Genomic DNA, 16,000 nt, shown 5'->3' on the forward strand with positions numbered 1-16,000 from the left:
AAAAAAAAAAAAAAAAAAAAAATTAACCTCACCAACAATTAAAAGCAAGAAAAATTAAAACAGTGCAAATTTTTCACCCATCAGACTAGCAGAGATTGTAAATTAGATGCCACAGAGTCTGCTGGGAAGTAACAGCTCTTATACTATTGACAGGAATAGAAAATGACAGACTTTTATAGGAGGGCCATTTAGTAAAATGCATTAAAAACCATTTTAAAAAGTACATACCTTCAAAAAAAAAGTACATACCTTTAATCATACTAATTTCAAGTCTAGACATTTATCCTAAGAAAATAATCAGGAACACATGCAGAGACTTATTTACAAAGATCTTCACTATGTCATATAATTTGTCATGTCCCCAGATAAGGGATTATTGGGTAAATGACAGCCATGTATTGAAATAAAATATAGAAAATGACGCCTGAGAAAAAAAATCACAAAAATATTGTGACATATCAAATGAAAAAAGCTGGTTACAAAACTATTGCAATATGTGACCCCAATTTTATTTCAAAAGATAACTTTTTTTAATACAAGTTTACCAAAAAGACTAGAAGAATTCACACAGAAAGCATAACAGTGGGGTGGTATCATGGGTGATAAATACATTGTTTTCTGTGTGCTTCTCTGCATTACCAAAATTTTTCTAGCAAAGACTGTGTGTTAAATTGCTTCAGCCATTAGAAGAAAAAAGCAGTAACACTTTTTTAAAAAGGAGCCCTGTGTGGTAAGGCAGGCAGTCAGTTCACACCCTTGGCCTGGGAACAAGCCAGACACTTAAAGGGCACTGAGCCTTTGGGCAAATGGCAGAGACATAACATGTTAGGCAGGAGCAGCCTCCCTTCCACCTCTGATGAGACATGACTCACCTTTCAGAGTTCCTGAAGTAGCTGCTAATAAGGGTGGATAAGTCTGAGCTGACCCGTCACAGGTGTGACATTTGGTTGATTTGTTACACTGTCCTGGTTCTTGATTCTACTACGATTGCTTCCATGTTCCTGAAAACCTTGAAACTGTTTTGCACACCTGACCTGAAGTCTTTATAAAGGGTGAAAGGACATAAATATCCACACAAAATTGTATACCCAATGGAAAAAGCTAGCCACCTCCCCCCAAATCATATCCCCCCACCCCAGATCACACCCTCACCTGTAACAAGCACTTGATCCGTTCTCCAGGGGTCATAATTCCCGTGGTGAATACACCAGATAACATCCCAGCTGCAAATAGTTGGGGGTAGCTGTATTGAAAACAAAAACAAGAGGCAAGAACCTGTGACTAACCACCCAGAACAGAGGCAATCCCAGCAAAGAGAACTTTGAAAGAAAAAATAAGTACTTGGACTGGGCAGAAGTCCAGCACAAATAAAGCATATTTCACACAAAATCCAAGTTCTAGGTATATTCTGACGTCAAATTTCCCAAGGCAGGGGTCTCAGTGCCAAGAGCAATATGAGCTTGGTCACGAGGCCCACATGCGCACTCAGATGGCCTCACCCATGGGAGAAGTTTCCTCCCCGGCCTGCCATGCACAGTGACTATGGACGAGTTTCCAGACATCTCTGTGCCTTGATCTGTAAAGTTCAGGGTTGTTGTGGAAAAAAGCCTCTAACCCAGAATGTAGACCTCAGTCAACCCCAGTTCCCCTCCAATCTCGCCTCCTCTGGATCACCAAGGGCCTGAGAACATTTTAAGCCAAGATTCACAAAGGACAGAGGAACGGCTGTGGCCACTTCCACAGGCTAAGGGGCAGCCAAGCCAGTTGTGAGGAATGTGTCATAAGATGCTAGGAAGGGCCCAGTCAGGGATGGTACCCAGAGACATGATGGGTCCTGTGGCCTTCCATGCAGGGAATAGTCCCCCAGTGGCCAGAGATATGGATTCTTACCATGGCCCTCAGAGAATGAACCACACTGAATATTTGGAGGAATTGGAGGCTCCTAGCGTCACTGCTTGTCCCACCTCTGGCATCTCCTTTTCTTTCTAAGATTAGCTATACCAGACTGGTCCGGAGGCAGTGGAGCACAGAGTTACAATTAGCATTTCAATAGTGTCCCCACAATTTAGCAAATGTTGTTGAAAAACTTCACTTTCTTGCCTGAGCCGCAGGCCCCTCCTAACCCCAAGCCTCTGACAGCTGAGCCTTCAGGCCTGTCCCACCCTACAAGGAGCCCAAAACCTGGAGGACAGATGTCAAATGGGGAAAGGGAGACATCCACTTCAGGTCCTTCCTTCCAGGCAGGGCACCAGTCTCAATGGTCCTGTTTTTTCCAGGCACTCACACAACTACCTCAGGCATGCAAGCCCAGCACACAAGCTGATTGTTCAACAGTCAGGAGACTTGCTTTCATGCATGGCCTCCTTTACAGTCTCAGTTCACACTGCTGTCCCCAAGAGGAGCCCTCTCAGCAATGAAACTTCCCCTCATGAGACCAACATCTATTCTTCCATGTATGCCCAGACCTTAGGCTGGACATACCTCCATCTCCCGGGACTGAGGACTTTCCTCTGAACAGGGTCTCTGTGTGTGCACAGGGTACCATGCACACACCCTACGTGGGTGGCCCATTCTGCCACCCTTCACCCCCACACCAGGGAAGCATCTGTGAGTGCTGGACCCAAGGTCCTGGTAATGTTCCTTTCCATACCGTCCCCAAACACTACTGCAGGGAGTGGAAGGTGGCAGGGTTGACATTCAGGATTAAGAGCACGGCAGGATTATGGGGGCAGGGACCTGAGTGTCTCGACCTTTGCTTAAGCAGGAAGGGTGCTTCTCTGAGGACTGACACGATAGTACAGGGAATACAACCCACAGGCTGAAGTACTAGCAGTGAACCCACGGGGGTCCTTGTGCATGGCCCTTGTGAGCTGGCACATGAGCTAAAAGACCAGGTGCTCAGAGAGGACATGTGTCCATAGGACATTTGGACTACCAAGAGTCAAACACAGTTTCAAAAGGAAGCCCCACACACCCACATTTGGGGCCACCTGAGGCTTTTTATAGAAGCTGGTCACATTCAGAGGGTCACAAGGACTCCAAAAATAGAGTTTCACATTACGAGCATTTCTATCTACATCCAGACCCTTACTCAGCCTGCTGTGGCCTGAAGTAGTGACAGAAAACAACTGCATGGCACCCTGGGCTGCCTCCCTTGAGCTCCTAATCCCAAGCCTACCAGGGTCCTGTGCTGCCTGCAGCCCCTCCCAGGAGTTGTCAGCCTGCACAGCTCAGACTGAGTGTGCCTTGTCATCCCATGTTTCAACTCAGAATTCCCCTGCATCCCAAGAAGCCTGTTTTCATTAACTACTTTATAAATTCTGAACTATAATTCTGCCTCATCTGCCTCTTCATACCCAAATCTAACTTAAAAGTTTACTGAAAGGAAATATACTAATTTATTTCACTTTAACAGAGAAACCAGGGACTTCCCTGGTGGCGCAGTGGTTAAGAATCCGCCTGCCAATGCAGGGGACACGGGTTCAAGCCCTGGTCCGGGAAGATCCCACATGCCGTGGAGCAACTAAGCCCATGCACCACAACTACTGAACCTGCGCTCTAGAGTCCGCAAGCCACAACTACTGAGCCCGCGTGCCCCAACTACTGAAGCCCGCACACCACAACTACGGAGCCCGCGTGCCTAGAGCCCATGCTCTGCAACAAGAGAAGCCTCCGCAATGAGAAGCCCGCACACTGCAAAGAAGAGTAGCCCCCGCTTGCCACAACTAGAGGAAACCTGTGCACAGCAACAAAGACCCAATGCAGCCAAATTAATTAATTAATTAAATTTTTAAAAAACCCAGAGAAACCAATATCTGAAATAATTATATTAAAATGAAGTAAAACAAAAGTTGGAAACTTCCCTTCTCCCAACCAGGTGATGGGAAACAAGGCTGCTGCTGTCATTACTGCACCACCAGGTACCTTCGTGGCACACACATTTTAGCATTCAGACCTCCCAATGCTGTGGGGTGAAGCGATACTACCTCACAGAAGAAATTATGACAACCTAATAAGGGGGTGGGGGAGGGACCTGAGTTTTTCTTTTTCCCTTTTGGTTCACAGGGCGAAGGAAAACTCAAGTACCTCCCTCACGTGGAGCAACCAGGAGCTAGCCCTGGGGACCCAGGAGGACAGCCACTGCCTGTCAGCCAAGGTTCTTCCCCTTAACCTGTGTCACACCACCAAGCAGAACAGCATTGAGTCCTCCAAGCTTGTAAGTACTCACCTGAGCACATCCTCTGGGTGTTTTTGTTGCAGTTTCTTCCCCAAACCAAACCCAAAGAAGCACACGGCAAACATGGGGGTGACCCCAAGGATGGGGGCGGCCATGCCCCGATATAGACCCGTGATGCCCTGCAAGGAATCACAGAAGTGGAAGCTGTTTACAGACACAGCTAACTTTTACATCACTGAAACAGGGAAGCAGTGTGTCCTCTGACCTGTGGCCTCCTTCCTTCACCTCCCCTCCAAGCAAGGAGAGCTTTTAAAAGGAAGAATACTCCCACATTTATCAGAAACAGTTGTCTTCTTATACACTGCTGGAGAAACTGAAAACAGCTCCTATTCTGGAAGGCAATCTGGAAATATGTAGCTTACACTTTCATCAGAAAATTCTCTGTCTAGAAATGTATTCTAAGGAAATACTCAGATATAATAAAGAATGACATCAGGAATTTATTAAGTAGCAAAATTCTGGAATGAACCTAAAAATTCCCAAATAGGAGATTGAGACACATTATGGGAACTCCATAAATGGACGATCACATAGCCATAAAATCACGTTGTAACATGAGAAGAGACTACTAGGTGAAAAAAAAGCAGGCTACAGGGACTTCCCTGGTGGCGCAGTGGTTAAGAATCCGCCTAACAATGCAGGGGACACGGGTTCGATCCCTGGTTCGATCCCTGGTCCCGGAAAATCCCACATGTCGCAGAGCAACTAAGCCTGTGTGCCACAACTACTGAGCCTGCGCTCTAGAGCCCATGAGCCACAACTACTGAGCCTGCGTGCCTAGAGCCCATGCTCCGCAACAAGGGAAGCCACTGCAATGAGAAGCCCGCACACCACAACGAAGAGTAACCCCCACCCGCCACAACCAGAGAAAGCCTGCATGCAGCAATGAAGACCCAATGCAGCCAAAAATGAATAAATAAATAAATAAATAAAGCAGGCTACAAAACAGAATGTACAATGTGACTTCTTTGGGGTGACATTAGAGGTGTAAGAAATTTTTGTATTTCCCAAGTATTAAGACATGAGGGGAGTTCCCTGGTGGCCTAGTGGTTAGGATTCCAGGCTTTCACTGCTGTGGCCCAGGTTCAATCCTTGGTCGGGAAACTGAGATCCCTCAAGCCGCCCAGTGTGCCCCCCCCAAAAAAAAGACATGGGGTTTTTACTGTTAAAGACAATAGCAAGACTGCACATCAATTTTCACTAGTACAGTTTGATAATGAAAGGAACTATGTAGTAGCCAATAAATAGACAAATAGATATCCCAACCAAACAAGTTAGTAAATCAAGGAAGAGGAAGATCTGAGACCAAGGGTTTGGCCCAAGAGATGAAGGGGATTTCCAGGATGGTGTCTGGTACAGTGGGCCTGGGAAGAAACCAGTCTACATGGGAGTATAAGGATAGAGGACTCCAGGAGGAGTTTGTTTTTTCCAAGAAGAACAAAGCAAAACAATAAACATTGTAACAACAGATTATAACTGTTTAGGCAGTGTGGAAAACCAAACAAAAAGGTATTCTACAGAGCATTTAGGGTACAGGATGACAGGGGCAGAGATTCAAAGAAACACAAGCAAAAGAAACTGATGCAATTTTTAACCCAACCTCAAGAAAAACAAAAAGTTGTACAAGAAATGAAATGCACATCATAGAACATTACTTAGTTAACAGAGAAAAACATATATAAAGTTGTAATCATGAAAACACTGAATTGTACTAAACCACAAAGTATGATAAAATTACATGGGCAGGGCAGAAAGGTGATAAGGAATGCAAGAGTTAAAATCATCTACCACAAATAGGTAGCTAAAACACATTTTTTTCTCTTTTTTTTAATTGGAGTATAATTGCTTTACAATGTTGTGTTAGTTTTATTTTATTTTTTAAATAAATAAATAAATTTATTTATTTATTTATTTATTTTTGGCTGCGTTGGGTCTTCATTGCTGCGCGTGGGCTTTCTCTAGCTGTGGTGAGCAGGGGCTACTCTTTGTTGCCGTGTGTGGGCTCCTCATTGCGGTGGCTTCCCTTGTTGCGGAGCACGGGCTCTAGGTGCACGGGCTTCAGTAGTGGTGGCTCACAGGCTCTAGAGCGCAGGCTCAGTAGTTATGGCGCACGGGCTTAGCTGCTCCACAGCATGTGGGATCTTCCCGGACCAGGGCTTGAACCTGTGTCCCCTGTATTGGCAGGTGGATTCTTAACCACTGCACCACCAGGGAAGTCCCTGTGTTAGTTTTAAAACACATTTTTAAATGTATAAAATATACGTGTGCATCTAGGTAGAAAACAGCATTAACAACTGAGAGAGCTGAAAGTAACCTCTAGAGATTTGGGGTGGGAGGGCTACTTTGTTACAAGTCCTTCAGTAGCAAACTAAGTGCTTGTATAATTTTAATACAAATAAGGGATAATTTTTAAAACAAAACACAAAAAAATGTTACAGTTGCTCCCTACATAAAGTAGCAGGAGAAACAGGGTGGAGTTGCACACTGAGAGTGTCCACAGACCTAGGCTGGAGAACCTGCCTCGCTACAGACCCTGGCCATTCACAACCCATCTTTCTTCCAGAACTCAAGGGGCACAACTGTACCCGTCAGTACTCCTCCCAGATCCTGCAAAGGTCTAGCACTGCTACAGGCTGTAAGCAGACTCTCCAAGGACAAAGTGCAGAGGAGGTAAATAGGAAAGGTTAATAGGAAGAGAAGGTTCTGAGAAGGATCAGCAAAAGCAGCATGTGACAAAGCCCCCCAAAAGCCCCTCCCACAGCTTCCCACCTGGGCTGAGAGGATGCCCAAGGCCTGAGGGCCAAACCCATGCCTCCCAACAACTCCTCTAGCCTTCCTTCCACTGTCTGGCCTACCCAGTTCCATGCAGCACAACCAAGACCCGTCTGGCAGCACCAGAAAGCAGAGAGCTCAATCTGGCACAGCAAAACCCAGAGACAAGCACAAATATAAACTAAGGAAGCCTATTCAACTCTGCAGGGAGTTGGGTTTATACGAGCCATTCTCATCAGGCCTCCAGCACCCAACACACTGCCCAGGCGCAGAATAGGTCCTCAATAACATTTGCTGACCAAGAGGCATGAAATCCTGCCTCTCTGTAAAGGCAGAGAACTCTTAGCTGACTTGAAGCCCAAAGCCTCCACTGGACACCGATCAGACTCCATTCTGGGCTGATGAAAGGAAGAGAGCCTTACAGAATAAAAGGCAGCACTGTCTCACGCATGGGTGGTTGGGTAGACTCCACCTCAAAATCTTCCTCCCATGCCTGGGTCCTGCAGGAACCCTGGGAACAACTCTTCCTCCCAGACCGAGTCCATCACTCACCAGCATCCCCTCTTTATCTGGGTGACACATGCTTCTCAGTTTCTGTATATTTAATAAACACTATATATATATTTATTCATATTAGAGTTATATTTTAGGAAACAAAGGAGAAGTTCTCAACAAGGTCTTGTCACATATGCGCTAATGAAGTCAGTAATAAACATCACTAGTAATTAAAACTTTTTTAAAATCCCATGTTTTCACTTTAAGAAATATCTGAAAAATTACTATGTAATTCAATAACCTCAAACCAATTTAGTTTCCTTTAGTTAGTTTAGTCTAGGGGTTTGAAGACTCTGCTGGCCTCTTTCACTGTTCCTCAGACTGGCTGACTCTTCCTCCAGATTTTATGTGAACTTCTGACACTGATCCCTGTCAAACTGACTGATCCAGATTTGCATTTTCTTCTATTTCATGTCTCCAACTATTCCTCATGAATTCCCTGTGGTCTAAATTCTGCCTTCCAAAAGAAAGAACCATTTTAGAACCATTTTATTAGCTTCAGTCATTCACATAAAACAGTAGCTGGAACTATCAAAGACTCCAGAGCGATGACAATAGGAGGGCATACGATGGCACAGTGAGAGAGCCACAGCTGTGGGCTAGACCTCCAGCAGAACTACGCAAAGCCACCCTATCCCCCAGAGAAGTAACAAATCAACCCTGAGAATCTGTTCCTCTGAATAAGAGAAATGCCCAGCACCAAGATTCTGTACCTCTCTCATAAGAGTCTTCCGGAAACAGTCAAAGGTCCCAGAATACATGGGAGGCTGTCCAGGCAAACTTGGGGGCTGCGTCTGCAGTCGGACCTGAAACCAGAAGTTAAAATACAGTCATTTCCCAGAATCAGAACTGCCTGTCGGCAGCGATGGCCCAACTGTCTGCTAAACTCTTAACAGAGAAAGCTGCACCTCTGTGCATGTCTTCAGCATTCACTTTATCTGCTGGATTCAGACTTCTCTTTCCTCCAGTTTATTCAAACCCTGTACGCACAAGTCATTAGTAGCATGCTTTTGGAGAGAGTGACAGTTCCTCTGATTTCCTCAGCCACTTACTTTTGGTATTTATTTCTTATCTAATGGATCCCACAATGATCCAATGGAATAGGTACTACCAGTTTACAAATGAGGAGGCTGGGTTTAGTGAGTTCAAATCACGTGCCAATGAATGCAAAGCTCAGTTCAGCTCTAGGCACTCTCCACATCCATTTGAAGTGCCTTGCCGGTGGTTAGGTAAGGTGTTCAACAAAGATATTTTGGAGTGAGGTGGATTTGATCCTACTTTTCTTGGTCCTCATCCTTCTCCACCATTTGGTGTATCCAATGCTTCAAACTGTCTCTCTCTTTAAACCTCCCTTCTTGGTACTCCTTCCTTTGTCTCCTTTTCTACCCCAGGCATCCTCCAAGGCTAAGTACCCTACTCATCTGTTCCACCATCCCTTTCAGAAAACTCAGATTCCAGGACTTCAGCTTCTGCTCAGTGATGACTTTTACTCAGCCATCTTCAGACCTTCTCTCCCCACCTTTTGGGGTACATTTCAAACTGCCTGGAGAAGCTCTCCCTACTCAAATCACCTCCAGAATCTCATCCTTTTGATGAATCACCCGTTTGTGCCAAAGCCATCAGGCTACCCTCCTTCTCAGGATTTGAAACTCTAGCATCCGACCACTTCTTGTTACTTCTCCTCCTCTTATTCACATGAGCACCAAGGCTTTTGGAGAGTTCCTTCAAGATTCTTCCAGAATCCTAATTTCTTCCTCTCTCCATCTGAAGTCTTCTCCTAGGCCAAGTCCTCACCTATTCTTACCCAGTGTGATGGTTTTCAAATATGCCCACTAACTCTTTGATACTCTTCCCCTTCAAAAGTTAATCCTAATTCCCCTCCCCTTGGATGTGGGCCAGACTCAGTGACTCACTTCTATCGAACAGAATGTAGTGGTTTTGATGCTATGTGACTTCTCCAAGGCTAGGTGACAGAAAGGTCAGCTTCTGCCTGTCTTCATCTCTGGTTATTTGCTTTGGGGAAAGTCAGCCACCATGTTATGAGGATACTCAAGCAGCCTGAAGAGGTCACGTGTGGAGGAAAGAAGGCCTCCTGACAACAGCCAGCACTAACTGCCAGTGTGTGAATGAACCACACAGAAGCCAATCCTTCATATTAGTACAGTCCTGGCCAACATCTTTTTGTTGCTTTTGGTTGAAGGAGAGTGTCTTTGGTTCAGTATTGGGTTTTTTTAGACAGCTTTATTAAGATATAATTCGTATACCATAAAATTCACCCATTTAAAGTATACAGTTAAGTGTGTCTTAGTGTATTTGCAGAGTTGTGCAACCTTCATTATAATCAGTTTTAGAATATTTTCATCACCCCAGAAAGAAACACCACACCCATTAGTAGTCACTCCCCATTCCCCTCTCCTCTCAGCCCCTGGCAATTACTAATATAGCTTCCATCTCTATGGATTTGCCTATTCTGTATATTTCATATAAATAAATCATACAATATGTGGTCTTTCACACTTGGCTTCTTTTACTTAGCATAATGTGTTCAAAGTTCATCTATGTTGTAGAATATATCAGTCCTTCATTCCTTTTTATGGGTAAGTAATATTCCACTGTACAAATATACCATGTTTTGTTTATCTGCTCATCAGATAATAACAAATTACATTTTTTCCACTTTTATTATTATGAATAATGGTGCTATAAACTTTTGTGTGCAGGTTTTTGTGTGGATATTATGTTTTCAATTCTCTTGGATATTATATTATCCAAGCATAATTGTATTGGTCAAGATTCTCCAGAGAAACGGAACCAACAGGATATGTAGATTTATTTATTTGTTTGTTTGTTATAAGGAATTGGCTCACACAATTATGGAGGCAGACAAATCCTAAGACCTGCAATCAGTAAGCTGGAGACCCAGGAAAGTCAATGGGATAGTTCTAGTTCAAGTCTGAAGACCTCAGAACCAGGAGAGCTGATGGTCCAAGTCCCAGTTCAAAAGCTGGCAGAGAAACTAACACAACATTGTAAAGCAATTATACTCCAATAAAGATGTTAAAAAAAAAAAAAAAAAGCTGGCAGGCTCAAGACCCAAGAAGAGCCAATGCTTCAGTTTGAGTCCAAAGGCAGGAAAAGACCAATGTCCCAGCTCAATCAGTCAGGAGGGAGGAGTTTCAGCTTTTTGTTCTATTGAGGCCTTCAACTGACTGGATTAGGGCCACCCACATTAGGGAGGGCAGTCTACTTTACTTAGTTTACCTTAAATGCTAATCTCATCCAAAAACATCCTCACAGATACACCCAGTATAATGTTTGACCAATATCTGAACACCCCACAGCCCAGCTGACACATAAAATTAACCATCACAGGAGAATTGCTGGGTCATATGCTAACTCTATGTTTAACCTTTTGAGGAACTGCCAGACTGTTTTCCAAAGAGCATTGTATGAATGTTCCAGTTTCTCCACATCCCATCATCTGTTATTTATTTATTTTTAATTATAGCCATCATAGTGGGTGTTAGGTGGTATCTCACTGTGATTTTTATTTATATTTTCATGATGGATAATGATGTAGAATATTTTTCATGTGTTTATTGGCCATTTGCATATCTTCTTTGGAGAAATGTCTATTCAGATCCTTTGCCCATTTTTTTCCTTAACAATTTTATTTTATTTTATTTTATTTTTTATTTCTTTATTTTTTTGGCTGCACTGCATGGCATGCGGAACTTCCCTGACCAGGGATCAAACCCGCGCCCCCTGCAGTGAAGGCACAGAGTCTTAATCACTGGACCACCAGGGAAATCCCCAGTTTTTTTGTTTTTTTGTTTTTTTACTGTCATAAAATACACATAAAATTTACCATCTCAACCATTTTTAAGTGTATAGTTCAGTGATATTAAATACATTCATAACGTTGTGCAACCATCACCACCATCCAGAATTCTTTTTGTCTTATAAAACTGAATTAGTTTACTAGTTAGTAAATTAGTTCACTTAGCCTAATGTTTTCAGTATTCATCCATGTGGTTGCAAGGTCAGAATTTCCTTCTTTTTAAGGCTGAATAACACCCCATTGTATGTATATGCCACATTTTGCTTATTCATTCTTCCATTTGTGGACACTTGGGTTGCTCCCATGTTTCAGCTATTGTGAATAATGCTGCTATGAACAGGGGTGTACAAGTATCTCTTCAAGACCCTGCTTTCAATTCTTTTGGGTATATATCCAGAAATGGAATTGCTGGATCATATAGTAATCCTATTCTTAATTTTTTGAGGAACTGGCATACTGTTTTCCACAGTCACTGTACAATTTTACATTCCCAACAACAGTGCACAAGAGTTCCGAGGTCTCCACATCCTTGCCTAATAATAACACTTATTATTATTATTATTTTTTGGCCGTGCTGTGCGGCATGCAGGATCCTAGCTCCCCGACGAGGGATGGAACCGTGCCCGCCGCAGTGGAAGTACGGAGTCCCAGCCACTGGACCACCAGGGAAGTCCCTATTGTTGTTTTAAGCCACTAAGTTTTGGGATAAGTTGTTACACCGCCAGAGATAACTGATACACCCAGTTATATACTTCTGCAGTCTTTTTCCTTGTTATTTTTCCTGCTCTGAGTTCTGCTTCCTAATCCTTCTCAGGTTGCTATCATACTAACTTTTCCAAGACATCATTTTCATCCTGCTGTTCCTCTATTTCTTTAAATTTCTCATTTCTGATTTTGTTAGGGCCTTATGTCCCACCCTAAGGAACTCAGTCTCTAGGCAATGGAGGTGACATGCATATCTGAGGAGTTTATAGGACACAACAGCAGAAATGTCCAGAGGCTCCCACTGCTTTGCATCCAAAATCCCTTATTTGGTCTTCAGATCCTCCATGGTCAGGCACAACCTGTCCAAGTTAGTAGAGAGAGAGAAATGGACCAAAACTTCTGACTGATATCTTTTTGTGATTTTGTATAAATCTGTCTCATCATGACATCCGCCACCCAGGCCCAGCAAGAACATTAAAGTCCTCCATGGCTGGTCTTATTTTACAGCCTGCTCCCACTGTCAAGCCTATATCCACCTTCACTCCTGCCTTCCCCCTACCCAGAATGCCTGGTTCTCCCTACTTCTCCAGTCAGAACTCAGCCAGCCCTTCATCACCTGCCATAAAGCCTTTCCAAACTGAAGTGCTGCACCTCTTGCCTTCCCAGACCACAGTTAGTCACCTTGGACCTCTGAAAGTGCCTCTAGGCCAAGCTTTGACTGGAGGCCATCTGGCTCTTTGCGGTCAAAAGGACAGTAGTCGGCACTTTGTGGTTTTGGCTTAAGCTAAAAGGAGACTTTCTGGCTATTAAAAATGCAGTGAGCATTTTCAGTCATTTCCATTTCAGTACAGAGATCCTCGGGCCCTTCCTGGGAATGACATCTGATTGGGGAGGAAGGGCAAGAGGATATGGAGGTAGGAGCAACATTTGTATTAGGGAGCAACAGGGTTTCGTTTTTCTTTAAAGAGAGGCCCCAGATGCCTAGAACTAACAAGATCAAGAGTAGAAAGAGAGGGACTTCCCTGGTGGCTCAGTGGTTGAGAATCCACCTGCCAATGCAGGGGACACGGGTTCAAGCCCTGCTCTGGGAAGACCCCACATGCCGCGGAGCAACTAAGCCCGTGAGCCACAACTACTGAGCCTGCGCTCTAGAGCCCGCGAGCCACAACTACTGAAGCCCGCGTGCCTAGAGCCAGCCACCGCAATGAGAAGCCCGCACACTGCAACAAAGAGCAGCCCCGCTCGCCGTAACTAGAGAAAGCCCGCGTGCAGCAACAAAGACCCAAAGCAGCCAAAAATAAATAAATAAAATAAAAAGAAATTAAAAAAAAAAAAAAAAACGAGTAGAAAGAGAGGCCAGACAATTCTTCTCCCTTACATCAGTGCTGCTTAGAACGACAACTGTCTGGGAAGCCCTAACACACATGGCATTTACCAATTACTGAATAAACATCTGATTTTGTGTTTCACAGTGCCCAAACCAGCCCAGTTGCTTTAATCCTGGTCCTGTGATAGAATGACCCCAGATCCTCTCCTAGATGAAAGGCAGCAAAGAGCTTGCTGCCCAAACTTGCCTGGAGAATGTCCCCAAAGCAATTTCCCTGTGGAGGAAACCCAATCCAACATTCCAATAAGTCTCCTACACAGGCTTCATGCCTGCTCCCTACAGGCTCACCCTGGCCATGATCTGTCAATTTCCTCCAAGTGTGTGCAGAAATAAGGTTAGAAAACTAGGATGAAGCTTTGAATGCTAAGTCACAGGGTATGGACTTTGGTCTCCAGCAAGGCCTTGCTTAAAGTGTTGCAGGGGAAAGAGTTGATGCATAATGTGAGGATAAGTAGGGAACAAGCCCTGATGAGTTTCCCCCTTCCTGGAGCCTCAATCTGACCATGGCTTCCTCACCAGGTTGTTGTGGGGATCAGCCTTGCCCTGGGAAAGCTGATCACTTGCTTTCCCTGGAAGGAGCTCAGTTACTGAGGACATCATCGCTTCCCACAGGAGGCCACTCAGGCTAACATGGGGTGACAGGCTGAAGGTGGTCAAGAAAGGTTCAAAGGAGATAGTGATGGAGCACTCTGGGCCCAGAGGAATGTGTCAAAAGACATGTCTGGAATAACCTTGCCTCAGTCTTTAGCTCTATTCCTGAAGCGGGATTTACAGATGCCTTTTTCAACCTTGCTGATAATGTTAGGGTTTTCAGAAGTCAAAGCTTTGGGGCGGTGCTTTTTCTTTACCATCCTCAAAGAAGTGGTGCCAGATCAGAAGAGGCTTCCGAACAGAGAACTTTTTTTTAAATCAAGAGCCCTTGGTAGGCGGTTAGAGGCTGCTCACTCTGCAACGTCCAGCTCTCTGGGGTGCAGGAACAGTTTCCCCGACCCCCGAAAGGGAGATTCCCTAGACTTCTCACGGAAGCTCCCACGGGCCCCGCTTCTATCCCAGACCGAGCCTCGTGGGAGACCCTACTTTCCGCGCCCTGCCCGGGCCTCCTCCCTCCAGCCCGCGCCCCAGCATCCTCGCACCTTGACCGTGTCCAGCGGGTGCCCCACGAACACCAGGCACATGCCTCCAAAGCCGCCGGCCAGCAGGTTCTTGAGCGGGCTAATGGGCTTCGCCTGGTCTGCCATGGTCCGCCCGTCAGTCACCGTTTCTGTCGGTTCCCGGCGGCCCCGCTCCACTGCCCCAGCCGCGGCGCCGGCGCCGCCGACCTTTCACCCACTTTCGGGTGGGCGGGGCATGAGCCCGGGGCAGGTCGGGAGGAGGGCCTAGACCGCCTGCCAGGCCCGGCTTCCGCCGAGGGGAGGTGCTTCCGGCCGCAGCCCGCCTCCATGGGCGTGGCTTAAGGGAGCGGGGCGGGCCCGGACGCCTCGTGGGCGGTGTTTAGGAGTGGCGGCGGGTGGTGGATTTACTCCTCCAGGAGGTCTTACCGGACTAGAGTGTTTCCTCCCTTAAGCTCCCGTTCCTCCACTCCGCAGAAGTCGATTGCGCTCTGCTACGTGACAGGCGCCCTTCAGGTGCTGGAGGCACAGCTGTTAGCACAGCACATAGGTCCCTGTTCTTGTGGAGCTTACAGGCCATAACAAAGATAAATAAGTGAAAAATGCATACTGTATCAAGTTGTGATAACTGCTATGAAGAAAAATAAATCTGGAAAAAGGATTAGAGAGTATTGGGGGGCAAGGAATTTGCCATTTTCATTAGGTGAGTAAAGGACAGTTTCACTGAGAAGGTGACTGGATTCAAGAACTGAGAAATTGAGGAAGTGATATATCCATAGATATGGGGGGAGGGGGAGAGATCTTCCAGGCAAAAGAAAAGAATGCAAAAGCCCTGAGATGGGCTGTGCCTGGCCTGTTTGAGGAACCACCTGGAGGCCTTTGTGGCTAGAGCAGAGTTAGGGAGAGGAAGATATGGAGGTAATGTTGGCATATCAAGCGGGGCTTTGTGTGCCACTGTAAGGACATCAGCCTCTCCTCTGAAGTAGATGGGAGCTATTCTGGGGTTCTGAGCAGGGGATTGACATAGTCCAATAGAATCCCTCTTTCTGCGGGTTGAGAATAGACTACGAAGCAGGGAGCCTTGAGGAGGCTAAACGTCATGGTCAGAGATGCTGGACTGCATCAGAGCACAGCACAGCAGGTGGTGAGGTGTGTTTGGATTCTGGATCTATTCTGAAGGAAAAACCTAAAGGAATTGTTTTTTGTGGTTTTTTAAAATTTACTTTTACTTATTTATTTTTAGATGTGTTGGGTCTTCGTTGCAGTGCACGGGCTTCTCATAGTGGTGGTTTCTCTTGTTGTGGAGCACGGGCTCTAGGAGCGCGGGCTTCAGTAGTTGTGGTTCGCGGGCTGTAGAGCGCAGGCTCAGTAGATGTGGCGCATGGGCTTAGTTG

General features: G+C 45.4%; 1 protein-coding gene across 1 annotated transcript in view; it reads right to left on the bottom strand.

Moving 5' to 3' along the window:
- The window catches only part of SLC25A20 (solute carrier family 25 member 20), a 31,466-nt gene extending 16,555 nt beyond the window's left edge, over positions 1-14,911 (bottom strand). Inside the window, exons 1-4 of the mRNA XM_082413594.1 lie at positions 14,631-14,911; positions 8,278-8,370; positions 4,229-4,356; positions 1,153-1,243 (exon numbers count right to left, since the gene is read on the bottom strand). Of these exons, the coding sequence (XP_082269720.1) occupies positions 1,153-1,243; positions 4,229-4,356; positions 8,278-8,370; positions 14,631-14,735 (417 nt within the window). The 5' untranslated portion in view covers positions 14,736-14,911. The remainder of the gene's footprint in view (positions 1-1,152; positions 1,244-4,228; positions 4,357-8,277; positions 8,371-14,630) is intronic.
- Positions 14,912-16,000: the final 1,089 nt, after the last annotated feature.

This window comes from Balaenoptera physalus (assembly GCF_965194825.1).
Source record: "Balaenoptera physalus genome assembly, chromosome: 11".
NCBI classification, from domain to species: domain Eukaryota; kingdom Metazoa; phylum Chordata; class Mammalia; order Artiodactyla; family Balaenopteridae; genus Balaenoptera; species Balaenoptera physalus.